Below are 25,867 nucleotides of genomic sequence, written 5' to 3'. Positions count from 1 at the left end.
TTTATCATTTTATGTGAAACAAATGTAACACAGAAAAAGTGTTCAGATGTAGCCATGTCACTTTAAAAGCAATGAAAATCTTTGACTCCCACTCAAAATATAATCAATTTTAGATGTAGCCATGTCACTTTAAAAGCAATTAAAATCTTTGACTACCACTCAAAGGAAAACCAACTTGTTGATCTCATTCCAAGTTCATACAATTCAGTGAGCTAAATGACTACAGGTTGTTTATCCAAATCTCTGAGATTAAACCAAGTTATTCCTTTCCCATGGTGTCCTTCACCCCAGCACCAATCCACACCAATCAGTGTTGATGTTACTTAATATATACACAAACTACCATACACCACGATGGAATGTCTTCATGTAACTACTGATGAAGTATGTTTCTATTCTAGATAATGGATTACTTGATTGGGGGGCTGTAAACACACACAGTGGGATATGAATGCATGTGGTTTAACTTAATCCTTGCACTTGTCACATAAATTTCTACTATAAATCACGACACCACCTACAGTGCAAAGAAAAAAAAAAGGAAGCCTTCACCAGAAGACTGTACAACTAGTGACTAGCAAGCATTTACAAAACAGAACATGTTACAAACACAGAAAGTAGATAAATGAACTGGATTTATTATAACACTTGGCAAATCATGTTGGAACAGCAGAGACTTGTACCACATTTCATAGATTGATGTAACAATAAGAACAGTTTTATGTCCTCTTTACATGTACATGAAATTCCAGAAGAACTTGAAACTTGTTTGTGAACGTGAGTATATGTAAAGAGGCCTTAAAAATGTTCTTATGGGACCGGGAAATGTAACACAAGTCTCTGTCTTTCCAACATGCTGTTCTAAGAGTTATTAATGCAATTCATGTATTTACTTTTCCTGTTCGTATGGAGTTTTGCTTGTAAATGTTTGCCTGTCCATGGTTGTATACACTAACATTATATACTTTATGATCAAAGCTTAATACTTAGAAATTTGAGGTTGTTATTTTACTTTCTAGTTAACAGTACAGCAGGGTTGTGATCAGTATTTGTAACTAGTCTGTAGGATATGTTGGAGTCAATGGTTTAGAAGCCTGATAGGACTGAACAACAAGTACTACTCGTTTCATGTTAGTGTTCACTGAGTTTTGTTTACTACACAGTAATTGAGCTAGTAAGTCTCTCCTCAATGACAACCCTGCTGTACTCAGCAGTAAATAGTTATCAATCAAGCACAACAACAACAACAACAACAACAACAACAACAACATGCTTTGATTGTAAATGAATAATGTTACATATGGTCTTCTGGTGAATAGCCCCCCCCCCCCCCCCCCTCCCTTTTTATACTGTAATTGACACCTTCATGCAGTGACACATTGTTGCAAAAAGAGATGGAAACAAAACTCACCAGACTTTTCACTATCTTCAGAAGTTCCTCCATCACCACGGCAATACCTTGGTAACCGAGGAGACTGACGATGGCTTGGAAGTGTGGAGCACCTACAAAGTTGCTATACAAGCTGAAGATGTTACCGTATGCACTGTTGAGTACCTGGAATTATTATGGAGAAAAACAAAACAATATAGCTCATTCGGGTTTTAAAATATTTCAAAATACGTCAAATACAGATCAAGATTATATCAGATTTTTAAGAATTGCATAAAAACAAGACTTGTTATTTTATAATTTTGCAATAATTGATAAACTTAGATTTGTGTGAAAAACTTTCCAAACGTTAGTAATTTAAGTTCAAAAATAAAACTTGAATTTCCAGCTACTTTTGAACCCAAGCAGGCCTGGAATTACCTAGTCTATAGGCTATCTGTGACTTCAAATCTCAAGATCTCTCTTCAGCCCATCTAGCTCAATAAGAAATCATGAACTAAAAAGAGTTGGTCATAAAAATGAGTAAAATCACCTAACTGTTAGTAAACATTAACTATAAGTAGTATCCTGATCTGACAAATTTACCATATTTGGACATTACATACCATATTTGGACATTATATATAAGCTGCCCACAATAAACACCAACTTATTTTTGGGCAAAATTCTGCGATTGATTATTAACAATTAAAGACATGATGTTAATGACTGTGGGTGACTTTGTTGAATATTTGAAATTTCATCTTAGCTCCTGATTGCGCTAGACGTGAGAAGAGATTTGAAGCCACAGATAACCTCTAGACTAGGAATTACTTTAATCAAAAAACTGAATTGAATCTGAGCTGTTGATAGCTGAACACATCAATTACCATGATCTACAGTTACAAAATGACACAACCTAACAGTAGCTGATGCCAACAAAGACCATGACAGCATATCAAATAAGTCACCCTAGCACCCGCTAATACTAAATGAGCCATATCCTGACAATGTTAGCGTACTTTGTCACATAAACTTTAAGTGATGGGCTTTGAATACTTCTTAAACAGAGCACAGCAACTGAACAACATGTTATCTATTTTACTTGTGTCTACAAACAACTTGTCAACACTTGTGGTAATGTTTGATTATGACAACTTAATTATTGCAGCCATTGACCACAAAACTCAATGGCTCTTTTGTACCCAGCACTTCCCTGGGCCGCAGAAGTTTTTGTAACGTCCCAATTTGAAAGTAGCCTGGTATGCTATTTGTCTTTACGTTATGACATCTGCAAAGAATCTTTCAACTTTACTTGTAATGTTTATAATAATGACAACTTAAAAATTATTTCAACCAGTCACCAAAACCTAATCGCCCTCTTCTTTTACAGTTACTCTCTAGGCAATAAAGCTTTTAGTAAAATCCCTGCTGAATAAACTTAAGTTAGTTATGAGTCTTTATATTTCATATCTGCAATCAATCAAGTGTAGCTGTACTGTTTGTAATCCTGGCAACCTAAACTGTTTCAACCACCCACCCCAAATACTCACCTGATCTTTTATGCCTTGCAATCCCATAAAACAGTGAAAGTACTGGTCACATCCCTATTGCACACACCTTGGTACAATAAGTGTCTTTATTTTATAAATCTACAAAGTGTTTCAAGTGTAACTGTACTGTTTATTTTCATGAAAATTCTTAACTGTTTCACTTAGTCACCTAATGCTCACTTGTTCCTTTATGCCCTGCAATGATATAGGCAGTGAAACGTGTAAATGTTCCAAATAAATAGCTTGTATCTTTATATGACTTTGCACCCAATACTTCAACTTGGCTTTTAACCAAAATGTTTAATTTCCTTCTTCTACACAGCTACATGTATTTCACAGGCAGCAGTCTTTTAACTTTGTTTCTCAGATAGACACAAACTAAAACTACTTGTATTGTTGTTGGACTTGGTAGATTACACAATTGGCTTCCTCTGTTGTATCATGATGGCATCCGTTGGTTGTACAAATACAATCACCCTGTATAAACATTGGAAGTCCCAAAACAGTGCACTGCAAGTTTATGGAACTAGTTTTAATACACGGAGCTGCCCTATTGAGACTATAATTAAACCAACATCCATTCAATAGCTTAACACTGTTGTATCAACGTTGTATCAACATTGTGTCAACTATAGTTTGTTAGTGCCTATCTTAGTCAACCAAAACTCAATTACCAGTGACATATATGATTGCTACAACTTGAATTCTTTCAACAGCGACCAAATGCTTCTAATTGCCCTCTTCTTTCACAACTACATGTATCCCATAGGCAGCAAAGAGTTTTGCAACATTCCTACTGCATAAACCTTGGTACAATGTGTCTTCATTTGATCAATCCAAAAGCAATCTTTCAGCTTTTTCTTGTAATGTTTACAATCACGACAAACTTAAACTATTTCAACCAGTGACCCAATTCACCCCTTTCTTTACAACTAACCCTATTCAATATAGGCAGGTTATGTTTCTTTGTTTCATAAATCTGCAAAGAGTCTTTCAACTTTGCTTGTAATGTTTGTAATCAAGATGGCTTGATGTTTCAACAAGTTTCCATTGAAACACTTCCCATTTTGTGATCATCTATCACCGAGGCAGCAAAGCATGTTATAATACTGTGGACCTTCGGTAACTCGCAGCTCACTAACTCATGATTTCCATCAAGTTATAGGTGTCACTTTGGCTCAAATTTTCTCTATTGTTCTTTAATTGTTGGCAAAAAAAATAAGATAAGATCACCCCAAAACTCTTCTCTACCCATGAACTCTTCATTTAGGCCACTGTTTCACTTGCTGCATTATAACAGCTAGTAAAGAATACCAATGTTACACAGACAGTGAGAAAGGTGTGACTAACTGGGGACATCTGTACTTGTCAATAGTCTTCAAGTTGGTGAATTGGGTGTTATAGTTCGACAGATGACTTTGATCAAAGATAATCCAATTTAAATTTTAACAGTTTTCTCTGCGGTGGTGCTTTGATTGATAATACACTGTCACTGTAATGCTCTGACATTAGTAGCTTGGTGTTGCTGCACATACTTTCACACGAGGTGGACTAAGTTTGCCTAAGGTCACACGAGGTCGCCTAAGGTCACATAAGGTTGACTAAGGTCAACAATTATTTAATCAGCCAGGTGGAAGGATTCAAGTTGCAGTAAACAGGAACTTGAGTCTTCACACAACAGAAAGTATTCACCATCATGTCTTCACATGACATAATTTCTTGTGTTATCGGCTAACATGGGTACACTCAATAAAATGCTACAGAGCTGAAGAATAACAGTGGCAACTCTGATGTCTAATTGAATTCTAACTATCTATTGTCTCCATAGTATGTATCAAATTTAAGATGACCGATAAGGCTTGGCAGAGAGAACAGCTTGGGAAATCAGCAAAATCAATGTACCGGGGGTAGTATGATTGTAGAATGGGAGAGTTCATGGGTGGGTGAAAAGTTGAAATGGTTCATTTTTGAAATCCATCAAGCCCCAAGGCTACTACAATTGACTAAACCTCAGACCACCATTGGTGGTTTGAAACTATACTTTACCTGCTATTTTTTCAGAACAATGCAAACTTTTATTACAAAGATGTGGATTTGTTGTGTTTCATTTTCATTGTCTGATTGTTATATATAATATTATATAATATAATACGCGCTTTGCTGACTCACAAGTCACAACCCTTGATAAGTTGTGGTTGTTCCGACTGACCCCATGACCCGTGACTTATAGAGGGTTCACTGTATTGAATATATGACTGTGGAAACCAAGTTTGCAGCTAAGAGAGACACAAAATTAAAACCATCGACACATTGATAAAAGCTGCTGAATGGATGTTAATTTAATTGTACTCAATGTAGGGTGCCAATGCTATATGACTTCCATGATCTCACAGTGTACATCTTTTGAGACACCACGTGTGTACACTATCTTGATTACAGGGTGATTACATGTACACCTGTACAACAAAGACACTTACTTACTTTCAATGTGTAATCTATCACATTGAACAACATTTTAATTTGCATAAACCAGTAAGCTGAAAGCTTGGTTTCTACAGTAGTACTCTATTTAGGTGATGTGTCTACTAACCTTTGATCCATAGAGGTAGTAAGCTGCAGCGTGGGGAGGTCTGTCTCTGCCCAGAGGTTGCACATAGGAAAACTTGGTCAGCGTAAACCTGTGTCATAGAAAACAAACAACACTTTAAAAAAAAGAAGTTTCTGATAAATCTGGGGGGTTAACATCTGTGTTTTTTCAATCAACACTGTGATATAGATCCAGGTTTTACCAACACTGCAGTGTTTGGATCAACATTATGATAGATCTACATTTTTCTCAACACTGTTACTGGAATAAAAGTGGCACAAGTTGAGTTTATGTGAATTTTTACTCGGGAGAAAATACTTACACATATAACCTCAATTTAAGCATAGACAGTGGAGGGGAAACGTTCCAGTATGATGCTGATGTCAATGTATTTATACCATCACTGGCATTGAAAGTTGTCATCATAAGTTAACACACTGGAAGGCATAACCATAGGGTTTTGCTAGACATTTTATTCAACTTAGGATAAATTATTTATTACTGGATGCCACGTTTGAGTTCTGGAAGTGATAGTATACAAACTATGCTTCTGTACGTAAAAGACTATAGGTACTCAGCTTACAGCAGAAATATTGAGGGGTCGCTGAAAGACTGTGCATATCATACACATTTTATATTCCCAAGAACAATTTAGATACTAGATACAAAACTGGCTTCCCACAGACCTCTCATTACAAAGACAAACAACACCACACTCCTGTTGACAAGCAGGCATTGTATGTGTACACACACGTCACCACGGGGAACCATGCAAGCAGACTCCAATTCTAGCTAGTTTCAATTTGTATGTGTCAAAATCTGAACCTGCAATGGACAACTTTCAATAGCTTGTTGTGTGTGTGTCTGTGTATCAGTTGGGGTCTGATGGTGTTCTTTATGTTTGTAATGAGAGGTCTGTGGGAAGCTTGTTTTTTATCTAGTATCTAAATTGTTCTTGAGAACATAAAATGTGTATGATATGCACAGTCTTTCAGTGACCCTTCAGATATTTCTGTAATATTTTTTCTTTTTAATTTGTATTTTCTGTAATTTAGCCCATCAAACGTTTAACCTTAGCTAATGCTCCTAAATCTTAGCCTCTCTAGTGGCTAGAATTTGAGACTCCAAAACGATTGCCAAGTATCCGGGGATAACCATTCCCAAGTCATAAATCCTGCAAGTACTCAAACTGTCATTTTAATCCAATTTCACCAACAATGGGGCTACTATACCAATACAGTACATAATATACCTGCCAATATCTACTACGGTTCACTTAGTGACCTAGTTTTTACTGACGGCAATGTGGTAGTTGTAACCTAATCTATAAACTTTAGAGTAATGTACTGTGCGCAGCATGAAAATATACTCAGATGGAATACACATGTTGCTACTATGAGACTACTCATCTGCAGTATTCCAGTGATCTCTTTTGACCAAAAAGTGCATTTTTTTGACCCACTTTTCACACTAAGAATCATCTCATTTAGCCTTCCTTGAACAATTTTTTTTTTGATTCAAACACTTTTTTGCTATCAAATCTGGAATCGGTCATCCAGCAAGTTTAAGTCTTGCATAGACCTGTTGCGGGTTCCGAGATATATTGTGCGTCTCCCCATATAACGTATTCTGTACGTGCAGGAGGGTTTGCACATCTATTCAGACAGGGGAATGGTTGTCATCTGACCGTAACCTGGGTTTATCAGTTAAACCCTTCTCTGTGTCATTGATGATGTTCAGTCTTTGTTCTATCAAATCACTCACAATTCCAAAGGTCAATATGTCTTTCTGTCAGGATGAAAATGTTATTCCAAATGTTATAAAGATAAAACAAACCTAAACACAATAATACAAGTGACATCATCTCAAGCATTGCATCTTGGAAGTGGAAAATTGACTGTTTGGGAAACTTCTCATTGAGACAACCATTGACAACCATTACAAATCATGCCCTACCCAACTTTCATATTGGACCAAACAACGTAAACTCTTTTGAACAAATATTAATTTTAGACTGAATTCTATTCTTTCACCCTTCCCAGCATAGTCTGCTTTTCTGAGCTATTAGTTTAACTTTTCTTAACAAAAATATATCCTTTGCTTTGACTCAGATATGACCATTTGGGGTTTGAAAATCCCAATCAAATATCAAGTTAGACAGGATCAATGGTTTGTGACCTTAAAGTTAAAGGCCCTGTGCAGATAAGGATTAAAATTAGTTGTCTGGCAGAGTTATAAAAAAGTTGGTCCAGAATGAAAGAATAATCTTATCTAATCCTCATACCACCACTGATAAGATAACACTTATATGTGAACCTGGGATTGAATCATGGCCTTAAAGTCATCCAACTACACATATCTGTGTGCACACATCACCATATGTGCTGACACAGACAGACAGACAGACAGATGCAGAGTCTGACTGAGATATATTCAATCTGGCATACATGCAGACATATGTATGCAGACACATACACATGCGCGCACATGTAGACACTCAGACACATACAGACAACCAGATGGACAGACAAACACAGATAATACAGGCACACACAGACGCAGGCACACACACCCACACAAAGACACACAGAAGTGAGCACTTGACAACACCTACACACTATATTACACTACCCTACGTATCATTCAATTGCACTAAAAAATACGCCTCACAATAAGTTTTATCCGTTAAACAAGACTGATGACTTCGCTCACCTATTGGTAGATGCATTGTAGCAATAGTTTGGTAAGAAGTCGTAGTTGAGTTCCCAGAATACATGCAATGTAATCCTGCCATAGGGAGCTAGCACATTGTGGTTGGCTTCTCTGAACATAGACTCAAAGTCACTCAGGGTCAGATGTTTACAGAGAAGTTTGTGTGTCAAGCGATTCACGTCAAGTAATCCTTGGAGTTCCTGCATGTGGATAATAATACATATTTTAAGATTTGAAGTGCTAAGGAAGGTAACTTCATAAATTCATAAATTTTCATTTTCGGAGATATTAGTGCTGAATAATCTAATCATTGTGTGAACAAAGCCAATTTACTGTTCCAAAGGAACTATATTTTACTGTCCTAGAGATTCTTGGAACCATGAACACTGTATATTTTCCAGATATTTCCATATTTGAAACTATTCCACATCCAGTGTTGCAGCCAGCCTTATGAAAGAGTGGGGCATAGTGTCCCGAGACTTTCATTTTTCTGGGTTATCATAAATTTTTTTGGGACATTATAAAAAAAGCGCCAATGGCATTGTAGCACAACTGTACAGTTTCTAAAAATATGTACCCACATGCTGATCCGTGCTACATATTTACTGAATGATTGTGCAGTTGCCTATCCCATCCAACCCTGTTGTTATCTATGCAATATACGCAATCATTTGGCTGTTGCTATAGGCATGGTCATGTTGCTAAACATATTTGCATACAATTTTAGTGTGGGTCATCCATGACCTGTCACTTCCAAAATTGTGGGTCAGGTCCAAAAAATGTGTGTCAAATGACCCAAAAACCCCCTCTGGCTGCAACACTGCACATCAACTGTGTCAAAGCCTTGATCTTTTTGTGATTGTTTCTGTCTGTCTGTCTGTCTGTCGAGTTTGTCTCTCCATTTGTCTGTCTGTCTGTCTGTCTGTCTGTCTAGTCTCTCTCTTCCTCTGTTTGTGTGTCATTCAGTTTGAAGTTGCACTTCAACTACTTTACAGAGAATAAAAATACAAAATACAAAAAATAAGAAAATAAAACAAAAATGTTGTCTTGTACAAAAAAGAGATCTGAATCAGAGTAAGCATGAACAAAATCTGTGAGTGTGTAATGACTCGTATTAGTCCAGTATTTTTTATTTTACCCAATGTACACAACATAAATGAGGGCCTTTGACTGTAAACTGTCAGTCTTGTTCTCTATTTATGATAGATGGCACTGTTTTTTCTGATCACATTATATTGATTTATTACATTTGGTGCTCTCTACTGTTCCTAAAGGGTGCCTTGGCTATGTTTATTTTTTGCAAGATATTGTGGTCCTGAAAGTGTCACTTTCGTTTGTGCTAAATTTCACAACAGTACCAAACTCACTCAATGTTACATACAAGGGAACACTAACAGATATAAGCAGTTTGAAATATATGAGAAAATATTATTCAGCCTTCATCGAGCTACATGTGCAATCTAAAATTTCCATTTTTCATGGTGACATCCTCTAACTCAGTGGCCATAGAGGGCGTACTGTACTCAAACACACAAGGAATTGTAAATTGCATGGTACAAGAAAAGATTAGGTCTTGGACTCACAATAATGCCTGTGATATCTCCACTCTCAAACCGGCTGATAGACAGATCTAATGCTTTCTGCATGGCAGTGCTGATACGCTGCGTAATCAACCTGTTTAGGTCTATCGACCTTCCCAATAACTGTGAACATCAAGCAGGAGAAACCATTTCAAACATGAAGAAGGAACGTGATTGTTGTTCAGTAAGTGTTCAATGAGATACATCATATGAATGAAAATAAGATAAACAATATTCAATAAACTATAAAGTGCAGTCAGTTGTCATGAGAAAAAAAAGGTTCCATCTTTCATGAAATTTCACATGTAACTACATTTTTACCTTCACATTAAGTTTACTTATACATAGTGATAATGTTGCAACTTGGTGAGGGTAAAATTTAATATAAAAATCTTTAAAAAAAACAAATTTCAGAGCTTCTTGAAATGTCACAGGTACATTCAATCTTGCTTAGCAAGTTGCTGATATAATGATATATTAGGATAATGTGGCAAGTCGTTGAGTGTGAATTGTACCGAAAACAGGTTGGCATGTAACAATCCACATTTGCTGCACATAAATGTAGCAGTGACAGCTATCAAAATCTTTTTTTGAACGCCACGAAAAGAGTTTCATGAAGAGATGTTTCGAGATCTCAGTACCTGAACATGCCTCTGTTTCAACAGTGTTTCATATCTGTTGGCTGGTGGGTAAGATATATGTATACCATGGTTTGCACACTCTGCTCGAAATCTCTTGTCCAACAGGATACTGCCTGCTTGTGCTTTGTAGTATGCAAAGATCTGATCACTTAGTTTATACACAAACTGATCAAAGCATAAGTTGACCTGGTGGTAAAGACACAAATGAAATTCAAGAATCCAGTACCAGAATTACTGTAAAAGTGAGAGTAAGATTTGTCCAAAACATGTAATTACCACAATGGGTGGGTGCAACCAGACCTATACTATAAACTTGAACTGGGTCATTTAACTAGCATATGTACATTCATTCACACATACATACATACATACATACATACATACATACATACATACATACATACATACATACATACATACATACATACATGATACATACATACATACATACATACATACATACATACATACATACATACATACATACATCATACATACATATAAAGCAGACACAGAAAGACAAAAAGGCTGGCTAGCAACAAACAGGAAGATAAGCAGGCAGGCAAGAGAATGGCAGAGAGACAAACAGGAAGGCAGACAGACAAAGAAAGACAGACAAAGAAAGACAGACAAAGAGACAGTCCCACAGCCTGCATAGCTACATTTGTAAACACTTCTGAGCCTTATATGTTTGATAGTGCTAGAAATGATGACTCACCTCAGCCTCTACCTCATCATATAAGAACTGTTTCTTGAATTTGGTGAGTGCATAATGAGCACTGTCACTGTACAGATCTAGTGGATACAGTACATATCTAGGGGTAGAAAGAGAAAAACAATCATCAACAGTTACAGTAGATAGATAGAATCTCATTTCTCATAAATCTGGAATTAGTGTTTTTATGTATTGAAGTCTAGTACATTTGAATGTTTTTCTTTATTATTTTGTTTATTTTAAATCTTTTTTTTACATTTTTTTTATTTTATTTTTTAAAAGTAACAAAATTTTTCAAATTTATTTTTAATTTCATTTTTAATTTCATTTTTTCAAAAGTATATTTGTATGTTGTTACAGGCCAAGTCAATTTAGAATTACATTTGTGTGGTAAAAATAGGTGTCTGGCAGAGCCATAGGAAAGTGGGTTCTGAAAAGTGAATACTCATGACAATAGATAGAATGACAAATCAGTCGTTGGGGGCACTGTTCTCACCCCTTTCCACAAATAAGGGGAAGGATGATAAGAACCCCCCCCCCCTCCCCCACACCATGTATTTCATAGTCTAAATATTGAGTGATCCTATCAAATGATGACACCTAATTTGAAAACATGGGATTCAAACATTGCATGGGGTTTGAAACAATATATATTCAGTCATGTAAACTAATCCTTAAGGCTCCCCTTATAAGATTAACACCACTGAAGAACCTTGGTTTCAACAATTATGTACTGCCTAAAATATTCCAATATCCAGTTACATATGTATACATGGTGTTAGACCAAAGTAGGAAAGGGATCATTTTGTGATTTAGAAACTTTAGTAACAAAGATGAAAGTACAACTGGTAAATAATTGGACTTTAATAATCTACATGACTTACTCCATCATTGATGGCTCTTTGGACTCTAGGATGTGATCTGTTAGTATCCATGGCAACGACATCTCAATAGGAAACTGGAGAATAAAAAAACATGGATGATAAATTAACATACATGTATTGTAATATCACTGTACAATTATATTGAATTTCAGTAAAACATACAATCAACAAATCAATAGATAATTGTGGCTGAAACAGTTCACTTGGCTAACTCTTAACAACTAAGCATAACACTTAAAATTCAAACACCAAATTTATGCAGTTACATCAGAGGCTTATCAAATTGGTTTAGAGGAGACAAAGACATCAATCATACCTGTATTCTTTTGCCCATTGTGAGCTCTAAATAAAACTCTCTATACCAAAGTTGTGACAAATCACAACACTGCTGCAGTGCTTCTGTAAACATGATCAAAAATAAACACATGTGAAAAACCATGAATATCATGCCACCATAACAACAGTTAATTACAAGAGTTGTCAAACTATGTGCCAGTATTTAGAGTGTAAAACTTTACTCCATTTAAATCTACTCATGTCCTATGTAATTAATATAGATGAAGTTGACAGAAATATGTTGCAATTCTTACCTGAGAAATTCAGTAAATGTAGATAAAAGAAAGATCTCTTGTGAAAGCTATCTATGGCGTCTAATGATGTTGTGTCTATATCTTTACGTATTGTCTTCTTTCCAGAACCACTCTTATCAGCTATCAGTGATTCTAGCATTGTCCGCATCATATATAACTGCAATACAAAATTTTCAGATTCAGAATCAGATTCAGATTTTAATTGCAATTCAAGGCCTCCAGCCTATCTGTAAAGGAAGTTATACTTCTATAATAGAATAAATAGCGAAATACCATACAAACAATCAGCAATCAAAATTTTAAACAAAACCATGTGCATACACTAAAACACTTGAATCTTAAATTCAAATTTTCTGACAGCTCTGAAAAGCCTTATAAACACGTGTACACAAATTTCTTATAATGACTTTATCTTCTGACCATAACAAATGGTAAAACTTACAATTTGTACAAGAAACTATCATGATTCTCAGTACATAATGTATGAACATGTGTCAACCTGAGGATGGAGGAGGAAGGGGGAGGGAGGGGGAGGTCTTGTAGGCATGCTTGTTTAATTGCTGTATGATGGATTATTCAATGGGAATTATTTGCTGTGCAAATGTTTTCACACAACAACCCTTTTGTTCTGAGTGTCGCACCTTCTGCCATAGAGGGCAGCAGACATGCCTGAATTAGCCAAGCCATGTTATAAAACATGACGTTTAATGTTCATGTCACATTTGGACTATACATTTGTAGTCTACGAGTGGTATAAGCAAGCTTTAGCTACACTCTCATTGCTATACTTTTCATTATGATTCTGTACGAAAAATATTAACATTTAAAGATACATAACCATAAACATTCCCTGCTGTAAGCAATTAAGTGATAAAGTAAAGTGGGCAATAATGATGAATAGTTGTCAGACATACCTGTGTACTTGAAGGTCCTACACTTCTCCTTGGCACATGAACATTATATCCTGTTTTAGGATCTTTCTCTCCCCTTATTGCTGGATCATCTCGTGGCTCCACACCTCGTAGCCAATCAGCACACGTCTCACGTACTGACTTTATTATACTGCGAAGAGGAGTAATGTTGTAGAGAATTAATACACAGAACATTATCATTACTGAGACATTGTAAATCGTTAGATCTTCAATTTTTGGCTATGTGAAGTACATGTACCAGCACCAGTTCATGTGGTAAGTGGAAAGCTAAGACATTAAAATTAAAGTTGTAGTAAACTGAATGAAGTGACCAATTCCAACCACCTATCAGTGTGTGTATGTGTGTGATAGATTACTGCTGACATGCCCTGTTCATCCTTTTCCCAGCAGGAAATTTAGCTAGATTTTCAGTAAAATTTTGTCCGTGTGTGTAGAGAGAGATCATAGAAAATAAAAATGAATACACATATAGTATAGTACAACTGCAGACATCAGACTGTGGACAAACAGAACCTTACAAACTACCTTACAAACAGGGAAAGTAAACAAATGAATTGGATTAATAACACTTGGCACAGCATTTTGGAAGGACAGAGACTTGTATTACACACCATGGTTTGATAAGAACATTTTTATGGCCTCTTTATGTGTACATTAAATGCCAGGCGAACTGGCAATGTGTTTGTCAACATGAACTATTATGTAAAGAGGCCATAAAACTGTTCTTATCAAATGATGGAATGTAATAGAAGTACTTTCAACATGCTGTGCCAAGTGTCAATTCAGTTGTTTACTTTCCTTGTTTGTAACAGGTTCCATTCATCCACGGTCTGATGTCGGCAGTTGTAACTAAACTACCAATCACAGAAACTGATATTTCAGTACTATTCTTACCTTTCTACTAGTTTCTTCTTTTTCTTGATGGCCTGCCGGAGTGGATCTCTGAGATCTAATTGCACAAAGTCTTGTATTTCAGCATAGACAGTCCTTAGCACAGCTTCATTGAACACACTTTCCATTCTATTCATTAAAACCTGTAGACCTTTGATCATGGCTATAACCTCTATCAGGCCAAACTTCTCATCACTATTATAGTTGTATCTTGTTGCCTAGCAACAGAAATGTAAACATTAAGGTAGAATGCACCTGGGAAAGTTATTCTGAAAAATCAAAGTTCTTCAAATCTCCTTGTCCCGTCAAGTCAAAGATGAAATGGGATAAAACCTTTGTCATGAATATTTTCTGGCTGAATGAAGACTGAGAAATAATATAAATTATACCAACATATGCAAAATTTATGAATAACTGAGAAAATTAATGGGCAATTCACATTTTGAGCTCTGCAGAACTAACGACTTAGACACCCATTATCAAGATACAAGCAGGGTATATATCCCATAATATTTTATTCAAATACATTCATCTTGGCTAGCAAGTAGCATGTGGTACAGGTAAAGGATATACACTGAGGTGAGTGAGGGCCGAGTTGTATTTCCTACTAATACCAAGGCTACTTTTGTGGTGATGACTTGACGATATTCATTATACAACTGAATTCTCATCTCTTGTTTTCACATATACCTGTGCATTCCCACTCACATCGGGTGACATTGATTGACAGTTGTCAAGGGCAACATGGTATAAGATGAAATATGACACCTACCCTTTCATACTCTTCAGCTTCTTTAGGGCAAGAATTGGAGTAGGTATCAGCAGGATGAACTAGTTTCCAAGAATACTACATAATACAAGTACACGTACAAAATATGTCAAATAGAGTACATTATAAATGTAGTCAAAGAAAAACAGAAGTGTAAAACTCACAACAGACAATACAAAGATGGGTTTGGTATGCCTTTAACAAATGCCCCAAGAACATCAGGGTCAGCCATTGGGTGTAGCAAGTGTGCTATACATACTATGTACCCGGTATATATGTGATTAACTTTATCTACATGTAATGCATGCATGGCCAATTATTTGAATGGTTGGGTAGTTCTGATTCTCCCTTCCTCTTTACTCTAACGTTTATGATCCTAATGTCATTATTTGTCTCAGTTTGCTTGAATTCCAGAAAAGTTTGAGATTAAGAAAATAACCTTCTTGAAAAACTCTGCTGTGGTGAAAACCTAGTCAAAGACTCAAGTTTGTGTACTCATTTACTGCTATATACACTAAACCCATAATTCTACACTCTTGCTGTGTTTTCTCTGTTTATATACACATACAAGTTGCCTACATCTAATGTAGAAACACTAATTTACAGCTGCACTAACTGCAAGTGAAATGTTGTTTTTTTCTAAATTCATTTGTTCGAGTCTTACTCGTAATCTCAAATACTGTGAACAATATTGAATCACCTGTAGGTAAACATACTTGATAGCTATACACATAATACAGTTATTAGTCAGTACAATAAATCCAATCAAATTGCTTTTTCAGCACCCAGACCCCATCCTACCCCCGAATCACAATTTCAACCTGTTACTGTACTACAGATAAAATTTACATCTACTTAACATGTAATTATTCATATTCTAATTATTAATATTTTAACAATTTTTTAGTGAATACATTGTTGGTTGTCTGGTCTAAAAATAAATAATACTTCAGTTACAGCTGGTGAAGCGTTAAGCTTCCTGGTTCTGTAGGTCTAGTACTTACCAATTCCATAACTCTAGCTGTCCAGCTAGATAACAACCTAAGTCCTCGGAGTGCTAAATCACACAACTGTCTGTTCTCTATGTCTGATCGACTTGTTTCTTTCTGGGCAGTGGTAACAACCTACAGAAAAGAGAGATATACATATCACTATGTGTACACTTTTGACAATTTACTTCTTGTCAACTCAATTCTTCTCAAGGAGAAGTCTCGACGTTGTCTTGACGTAAATGTCTTCAAAACCTGTATTAAGTTGAATGTTTTTCTTGGTCTAGTGAAAACATAGACAGTTGAGACACTCTACTGTCTATGGCTAAACTGTTTCAGTATGTTCAATAAATGAATGTCTTCCTGACCAAACAGGTCTCCTGAAAATCATGACATTGTCTGACAAAGCTATAGAAAAAGTTGATCCACAACAAAGAATAATCCTATGCAGTCCACTAACAAGACACATCACTAATGTGAGAACCTGGGATTGAGTCATGGGCCTTTAAACTTACCTCATTACTATGTCTTGCCAATTCACTGATATATCTAGTATGGTCTTCTCTGATAGTAACCAGCTGTTCTAAGAGATTATACTGATTACTAACACTACTTGACGAACACGTCCATCTTGATTTGTTCTCGTTGTAATTTGGTCCATTCTTGACGTAACTGAACAGTGGTATCTGCATGTCTCCAAACAGTGGCACCACTTCTAATTGCTGAAATGAACACAACGTACATCAATGTCAGTGTCCGCTTGACTACTGAAGTCCGTTTGGCACACAGTGTTGTTGTTTTTTTTGAATGGCTGCACCATGTTTAAAGTTGTGTGTACATTATTATTCTACATAGCATTGTGGAAAACAACCCAACCTATTTTGAATGACACATTCCAAATGGAAGTTTTCGCTTACACAAGTTTGCACAAAACCTGGAATGGATTGAATACATATACGGTGAATATTTACTAATAAAAAGTTCCTTTATACACATAATTTGATATTAAAGCCCAACTGTACAGCCACGACAATCCTCTCAATTCTTCCCCCAGGGGTGTTTGAACTATGTGTCAAATGCCCTGAACGCCTGTAACTTTTCAAAACTGAAGACAACACTTACTGACCCGGTGCTGTGTTTGAAAGCGTTGAACTTTCAAAATGTTTGAACTCTCTGTGTTTATTCACTGACTAACCAACCAACTGTCCTAACCCAACCTGGGGTATACAATTCACCAATCACTGACCTAGGATTGCTTTCGTGTATTCAAAATGAAATATATGTCCTACCTACCTTGAAAAACTTGTCAATTTTTGACAGGTTGATTTTTTTCTTGGAATCCATTTTATAAATATTAACAACATTACTATCCATCAGATACAAACAAAATCCCATCACCTGAAATAAACAATAGATCAAATGTCATCATTATCTAGATACAATGTATAAACAATGTTTCCTCAGAACTCATTTCATAATCTAACCCACCAAATAGAAATCACTTGATGTTTTTACTGTTCTGTTTGACTATCAAACATTTAATATCCTTTTCATAGGTAGCTTAACTTGGGTGCACTGGTATTGCCCTAAAGGGTATACCATAAAATAAGCAGAACTTGATATATGAGTGCCAGTGTGCTCTATTTGGGGTATATTGTAAATTTGTATTAGCATGTATACATGTACTTGGCATGGTTCTTTACTTCCAAAAGTGAAGTGAGTAAAAGTGCAGCAGAAAACACCACAAGCATGGCAACAAATATTGGAAATAAACAGTTTTGCACTCGTATACTTTATGAGGTTTTGTATCACTGTAGACATTTTTTCTGAAACAGCAAATTTCATAACATGACTACGTTCATGTGAGTTTGTGTACATGGACACTCACTCACTCATGTCCATGCAGGCAACAACGTTTTCAAAGTGTGCACTACAGTGTAAATATCAATGGTATACGAATATGCCAATGCAGGTAGTCATTAATAAATATCTAACACTTTAACTTGTTGGCAGAAAAGGCAGCTACATGCAGTACTTGTTGAGTTGTCCAAAGAAAATATAATCTACCCTCAATGAAACAAGGATTGGTAAAGGACATACCTTGAGCAGCATATGTTTCTCATTGGGCAGTAAATACATCTTAGTGTCAAAATGATAGCAACACAGGTTTACAATGTCAGCCAACAGATCTTCATGGCCTGGAATATTCTCTAAGTTCTCTTTCAATGTTTTGGTTATCTTGTCATGATGAGCTAGAAACATGGATAGATTCTGGGATTCTTGGATTGAGGACGGATCGGCCATTTTACGCAGGAACTGAGCAGCTCTGAAAGAAAGACACGTAATAATGTTTAAAATGTTGCTAATAGTAAATACTTGCGATTGTCATGAAAATGGATTCCTCAAAAGTTTCATTCTTTTTTGATTCATTCAATTTTCATATAATTGTAAATGAAAAAAAAATGTGTTGCATTATCATTACTTCTATCAACTCAAACATATCGGTACAACGAACAAAATATTTAATACTGTATAAATTATCTTCAGTGATAAAATAACATCTCTTTACTGTTCAGTGCCCTTTTTCTGTTTTTGCTGCTGTGTTTTTCAGAATTTTATCTATTGTAACTTCCTATTACAGCTCCTTAAATTTAAAACCTGTGAATGTGATAAAGTAAACAAAACTGATTAATTTCATTTTCCCTTGAAAAAAACAACATCCAGAATTATTTCATTTGCCATGACATTTTACTGTGTCTTATACTTTTTATACACTGTTTCAACTTTGATGATATATATGTATGTAACGTCAAATAAGCCCACAAAGCAAATGTGGGAAGATGGCTGCAGCCCATCAAAATTACACTGTTTGATCTTCACCTTCCCACCTCCTTCAAAGGCATTTTTTTTTCAATAATGTAATGCCAAAATTATTATATCAGATATTACATTAATCTTATTCTGTTTTATTATCATTACCAAAAATTAACAAGATTACACAAATACGGAGGTATAAACTGTCAAGAGCATCATGGAGTAAAACTTAAGTTATATGTACTTAAGTATGTTTCACTGTGCCAAACGTTTTTGACAGTATACATGTATTGTTATTTCTGGAGAGCCTGTCATTAAAATCCTTCAAAGAACTGCCCTTTAAATGCACATCAATATTGCACTGGAAAAATAATCATTTACAGGGAAAACGTAGCAAATCTAAAACTACAGATCGACTTTTACTTTCTGAGCTTTGCTTCATATTGTGACAATTTGAGATAATCCCTCACAAACCTAATATAATTTGATGGAGTGCATAAATATAAGTTTCATGATTTATAGCAGCATTTGACAGAATGGAAGACCAAAACACGCTTTTACCTCAAAGACAGGTCCCCAAATGTCTTGTTGCGTTGTGTTTCATATCTCAACATTGTTAGTTGTCTGAGGTGTGGGTCCAGGTTAGTATATGTACATCATAGGAATACAAAACTAAACTGATTTACATGTAATGCTGATTACTTGTCCATGAATTATGTTGCCATGACAGCCAGCTGATATTGTTACTTTCCCATAACTTTTTCACCAAACCTGTCCATTTTTATTTCAATTTGCATTGCTTTATTATATTGTTTTATTTCCACTAATGTATGAATAATAAACATACTTACAGACACTAAAGTTACAATAGTGAAGGACATGACAAATAGCTCTAACAGAGCTAATGAGACGTCATGCCCCATCACTTGATTAAACATTACCTCAATACAGTTTTAAGTGAATAATATTACACTCAGCAAGAATGCATTGAAAAACTTGCAAATTTGAATATTACTTGTATAAAAATTAATCAAAACATACTCATCGGAAAATTGATACATGTATTTTTCATTACGTAAATGTAAAACAAAATAATTTGACTTTGGATTTTAATTTTCATGTCAGAGACAACATTACTGCAGTAAAATGCTAAATTTCTGATTTGCATTGTAACCTACATTCTGGCCATAGATCTTGGCATTCACTAAAGGTCTATGTTCTAACCTTGTGGATTATGAAAACAGACTCTGAGGTCAACTGAGGTCATGTACATGTAAGTATGCAGGCACTGATGTGTGTTATATGGTCATAAGCACATGTAAGTTAGATCAGATTGGACAATGCAATGTCAGGTTTTTCTCATTTGGTTGATGTAACACATAGTGTCACACAGCATTAAACATGTGTTTGACCCTTACAATGACCCCAACCCCAGAATGTCATCAGTTCATGTTGACTGACTAGTACCACACTTTGAGGATAAACAGTGTAAAAAAAATAGGTAATATGAAATGTATATTTATCATCCATGTGCAGGTAATGCTACAAAATGCAATTTTTTTCACCACATACAATGATACAGTGATACACAAGTATCAACAATCAACCAGTGTTCTCCCAAGGATTGATGTCATGTATGGTGGATTGTCAATTTGCATATCATTTAAATAACATCTACATAAAATTTACATAAACTATGAGTATGACACCCATGATAAAGTACATATGAATTGCATCAAACCGTTGAATTATGCTGACAGCAACACGGTACACATATCATGTCAGTTGGTAAGTACATACAGATGTAAATTAGGTTCCATGTAATAACTCACATTTATCATATATGTGAATGGATCAGGTGAAAATAGATGTAACAACATGTACAAGAACATACGATCATAACAGTTTTACAAATACAGACAGTGCATCCTTAAAGTTAATTGACTTGAAATGTTGGTGTTCACCTACCCCTTGCTAATTTGTTTATTAGAGGACAAAATTGAATACAGTACACATGTATCCTGTGTTTGAAAGCAAGTGAAAGCTATATTTCTTAACTCTTTGTGTTTTCCTAAAATCTACCTAGTTTCGGTTGTAGGCAGAGTCGGGTGAAATTGCTATGGGAAGGTTTAGAGAAATACTTGCCATGAATGCTATGTTATATCAAATATCTGATGTTTTGCAATTTATTATGACTATATCAATTTCAGCTTTACAGATGTGGCAGCAGCTTTTAATGAACTTCATGCAAATTTACAAACAAATTTACAAAGGTCTGAAATTTAGTATTAAAATGGATGCAATATAGAGTTCTCCCTAGAAAAATTACAAATGATGAGAGATGCACAAATCCATTACTAGGATGATCATACTATATTTACTACCCATTTCACTTTAGTGTTCACTGGTCCTGTTTGAGACTTTAAAGATACCAAGATTGATGCAACAATTTGTCTAAGTAAATGACGTGAACTAACATGTCATGCACACATCGAATTCAGACATCAAAACATTGGTGGTGCCCACATGTCTGCAATATATACATTTAAAAAAAAATTTCATTTAGACAAAATTTAGCAAGAATTTGCTATCTTAAAGTGTAGACTGAGCAGTTTCTTATTGGTTTCTGCATGGCTGTATCAAAAAGAGGTAGTGAACACTAACATGAAATGGACAGTAACTTCTGTCTGTACCTAATTAATTATTTTTTACAAATTAACATTTATACTGAATTCTGGGTTGGCACACATTTAGTAGTACATGTATTTACTTTGACATGACCCAAGGCATCATTCAGAATGTTTTTTTATCATCTTTGTATTGCATTTGCTCACACAGATTCTCTACACTATGGGATTGCATGTGAAGCATCCAAAACTAGCCCCTAGGATTAGGCAGCGTTTTGAAGCAATTACAATTTATGCATTGATGAAAGCAGTACTTGTTGTTGTAATGCAGAATAAACTGATCAAGTCTGTTTATAAACATGGTAATTTAATCTTACATGTACACTTCTTTATTATATTATGACAAATAAATTATGAATAAAGCTACACAGATGTGGATAACTTTACATCCCTCCTTAATTTTACTTTTAAAGTAAATATATGGTATTATGTGTTTTGAAACAAGAGGAAATGAGAACAAACCAAATATATGATTTAAACACGCCAACTTAGTGATTTTTGGGTTCAAACCTGGAACAGATTATCAAAAATAGAAAATACAAAAAAAATCTGAAATTAATTGCAGTATGACTTTTCCAACTGATATGATGTGTATTATTATACCGGTACCATGAACGAGCCAAGTTGAATAAAAAATATGGAATATATATATCCTGGTCGTTCTATGTCAAGACAACGCACATCTACGTCACTGGTTCTGTTGCATTCCAAATATGAGCCAAAACATTCAAAATTGCCATTAATTTCCCCTTATTTTTCTTTAATATTACAGGTGCTGGTATAATTATGTTATTCTCCAATATTCCACTTCATTCAGCCAGAAAATATTCCTAACCTTAGGGCTGTTACTACCCATCTAGCAACTTGTAGTGACAAAGGCCCCTTAGGTCATTCAGATTTTCCTTGGCCGAACAAAGACAAATATTGGGGAATAACATCAAAGAGTAAAATATAAGTAATCAAATGTGTTTACATACAGTCTATTGAGTAGGATGGTGAAACAAAAGTCAGGTTACAATTGAGAGGCAGTGTGTTCATTAAAAATGTCTGATGTTTTGACCCCTCACAGTGGATCTTCCTCAGTGATAGTGGAAACTACATAGTATTTGTAGACAGTGTCCTACACTCTGAGACACGTTGTTGTGTTATTCAGCCCTATCAGGTTTCTAAACCTTCTGATAGCATGGCACGAATGTTGTATCTTATATCTTGTACACACTAACAGTCTCCTTATAGTGATTGATGTTCATACAATTTTTATTTCTGTAGTGTCTATAACAAATTTCATGGCATTCAGAAGTAGAGGGATGGTAGTAGCAGGATATTTGCAAAGTGCACAGTAAGCATAATTTTTTTTGCTTCGGTGTTATCATGGAAGATAGAACTTATTCTGGTATGACATCATGTACTTGTAAGTCGACATGATACACATACAAGCTGGATTTTTCAGTGTAGCACATCCTGTTGGCTTTTAATATATTAAACAATGAGACTTTATTTCATTTTTAGGCATTGTGAAGCACCTCTGAGCAATGGCATGTTGGATTTTGGCAATAAACAAATTGTTTAATTACTTTATCATTTATCACATTGTGTTATTCTATGCATAAAATAAAAAATTTCCACCATGAAACAGAAAAATATAACTTATTCAACCATTCACATTAATAGCTCGCGCAGCGGCAGCGAAGCTGCTGCGAAGCGGCTCAATGACTAGTATGCATACGCGTCGTATATACTATGCGTAGAAAATTGGTGGTTCTCCCAATGATGCATTGCGGCGCGCACTGACTACGCATGCGCCTTCCATATACTACGTGCATTCTCCACGCGCTACCCTATCATCGTATATCATAGGCGACATAACATCACCATGCATTGCAATATTGTAACAGTAGGCCTGTTGGCATGATTATCGTAACATTGTAACGAGTATCGAGGCATCACTGTACCTCAAGGAGAAATTGTTACACTATTTGGAAGTTTGATGCATGGAGGTAGGCGATACGGACCACTGATGACATAGAGCAGTTTAATTTCCGGGTTGTGGAAGTGTGGTTTTGACATTTATATTGTCGATAATTGTTTTTTACATGTTTTAAAAAGAATATCTACTTTCCTATGTTTGTTGATACAGTAACATTCCTAAATCATCGAGTTGAATTGTCCAAAGACCAACGTATGTTGGTGGAGGGTCTATGATAAGTTGGCTGATTGAAAATGAACAATATTAATCTAACGGCTATGATGGTTTTTGAAACCAACAACTGCATAGAGTGTTGACTTGCTTTACTTCTCATCCATGTCAGAGAATTAGTTGTCATTCAATAAAATAAATTTTGATGGTCAATACCCCTGGAAAATGACCCAAATCAAGTGTGTCAACCCTGGCCCAGGCAGCCGGTCACAAATGAATCTACCCTGCGCGAGCTTATGGGCTTTGCCTAGTTATGATATTAATTTATATTCAAATACTTTATATTTTCCAGTTTTCATGTTTCCATTATTTTCTCTTGCAGCAGCAGTTATCAAATCTTCAATAGGCAAGTTTTGATGTCTAGCAATTCAACCCCCCCCCCCCCCCCAGCCATTGTATAATCAAATTCAATTGTTCCTTGAGAATACCTAGTGACCAGATCTGTGGCCAGTTACTATTCATTTATGAAATATGAATCAATCAATATTGCAATATTGAAATTCTGTATAGTAATAATCCAGATCCAGGGGCATTTCTTATGCATTTATACATGTGAATTTAATATAATTTATGCAGTTAATTTGTATTGCAATGTCAAAATAGTAATATGTATGAGTGTAATAGTAATATTCATACTCATAAACCTAATTGACATGGTTTGCCACTGTAAATACCCTCTTATTGTGTATTACTATTAAGCCTCTGATTATGCAATATATATTTAAAGATTAAAAGCTTTCAAATATCTTTTAAATTGTCAATGTAATAATTAGGAAGGTATGGAAGAAGGTAGGTGATGTCTATCAGTACAACATGGCAATATTCAATTTAATACCAATTTGATAACATTTCAACTTGAAGTTAAATGAGAACAATGACATGAAAGTTAATTCTTACCTTCTATACTGGGCGTAGTCATTTTTTATACTTGACTTCATATTCTTCAAGGCATCAAGGACAGCAAACATATTGAGAAACTTTCCCAGCGTTAAGAGGTACGCCTCTGATACAAAGTCATTCCTCTTTCCTTGATGACATAGACGCTTCACTTCAGCACAGAATCTGTCTACAGCTTTCCTCTATGAAGTATGAATGTATGTCAATATATCACACATTGGGTATAACTCAACTCACTTATTAGCTTTGTTACAATAGAGAGGGTTGGCTGCACATACTATATATATGTGTATTCTATGTATGTAGTGTCAAAGTCAAATGATTCAAAGGCAGCGAATGCATTCTCTAGCAGTTGCTTGAATGTGAAAAGGGTGGTCTACATGTAACTGTAAATATGTGTGAAGTTTTTGTCATTTTCCTTCAATTGAATATTGTAATTTTGATTGATATCAAAGTTTAGAAATTTAACTGTAAACAAATTGTTAGATTTTTTCTTTTAGGTACTTTGCAGGAAAAAAAATGACCAAGAAAGTACTGACAATTTAGGAAGACAACATCATGCCTTCTGAACAGAAGATTCAAATGGACGCATGCACGTTTCACTGGCTTTCAAGTTTGGGTCACTAAAAGACAACTCTCTACATGTTATCACATGTAATCATGCAAGTTTACATTCCTGAGCACACATGCATTCTAACCAATCGTGTTATTAGCCGACATCTACATCAGATTTTAATTCTAGCATACAGTTAAACCTCTCTTACATGTATGACATTAACTGTAGAGTTGTCGGGTATTTTTATGATGTTTGTGATGTATGTATGTGTGTGTGTGTATGTCTGTCTGTCTGTCTGTCTGTCTGTCTGTATGCATGCATGCATGCATGCATGCTTGTATGTATGTATGTATGTATGTATGTATGTATGTATGTATGTATGTATGTATGTATGTATGTATGTATGTATGTATGTATGTCTGTCTGTCTGTCTGTCTGTCTGTCTGTCTGTCTGTCTGTATGTATGTATGTATGTATGTATGTATTTATGTATGTATGTACATG

The 25,867-nt window shown here is 35.3% G+C and overlaps 1 protein-coding gene across 1 annotated transcript in view; it reads right to left on the bottom strand.

The window, feature by feature from the left end:
• The window catches only part of LOC144438934 (cytoplasmic FMR1-interacting protein 2-like), a 64,027-nt gene that overhangs the window by 20,404 nt on the left and 17,756 nt on the right, over positions 1 to 25,867 (bottom strand). The window contains exons 5-21 of the mRNA XM_078128161.1: positions 24,808 to 24,989; positions 18,313 to 18,538; positions 17,506 to 17,610; positions 16,728 to 16,934; positions 16,228 to 16,347; positions 15,227 to 15,301; positions 14,458 to 14,672; positions 13,546 to 13,693; positions 12,632 to 12,788; positions 12,358 to 12,440; positions 12,042 to 12,115; positions 11,161 to 11,257; positions 10,443 to 10,628; positions 9,805 to 9,924; positions 8,222 to 8,421; positions 5,513 to 5,600; positions 1,412 to 1,555 (exon numbers count right to left, since the gene is read on the bottom strand). Coding sequence (XP_077984287.1) covers positions 1,412 to 1,555; positions 5,513 to 5,600; positions 8,222 to 8,421; positions 9,805 to 9,924; positions 10,443 to 10,628; positions 11,161 to 11,257; positions 12,042 to 12,115; positions 12,358 to 12,440; positions 12,632 to 12,788; positions 13,546 to 13,693; positions 14,458 to 14,672; positions 15,227 to 15,301; positions 16,228 to 16,347; positions 16,728 to 16,934; positions 17,506 to 17,610; positions 18,313 to 18,538; positions 24,808 to 24,989 — 2,427 coding nt within the window. The remainder of the gene's footprint in view (positions 1 to 1,411; positions 1,556 to 5,512; positions 5,601 to 8,221; positions 8,422 to 9,804; positions 9,925 to 10,442; positions 10,629 to 11,160; positions 11,258 to 12,041; positions 12,116 to 12,357; positions 12,441 to 12,631; positions 12,789 to 13,545; positions 13,694 to 14,457; positions 14,673 to 15,226; positions 15,302 to 16,227; positions 16,348 to 16,727; positions 16,935 to 17,505; positions 17,611 to 18,312; positions 18,539 to 24,807; positions 24,990 to 25,867) is intronic.

The sequence above is a fragment of the Glandiceps talaboti genome, chromosome 8 (genome assembly GCF_964340395.1).
Source record: "Glandiceps talaboti chromosome 8, keGlaTala1.1, whole genome shotgun sequence".
In the NCBI taxonomy this organism is placed as follows: domain Eukaryota; kingdom Metazoa; phylum Hemichordata; class Enteropneusta; family Spengelidae; genus Glandiceps; species Glandiceps talaboti.
This window is presented reverse-complemented; position numbering and strand designations above follow the sequence as displayed.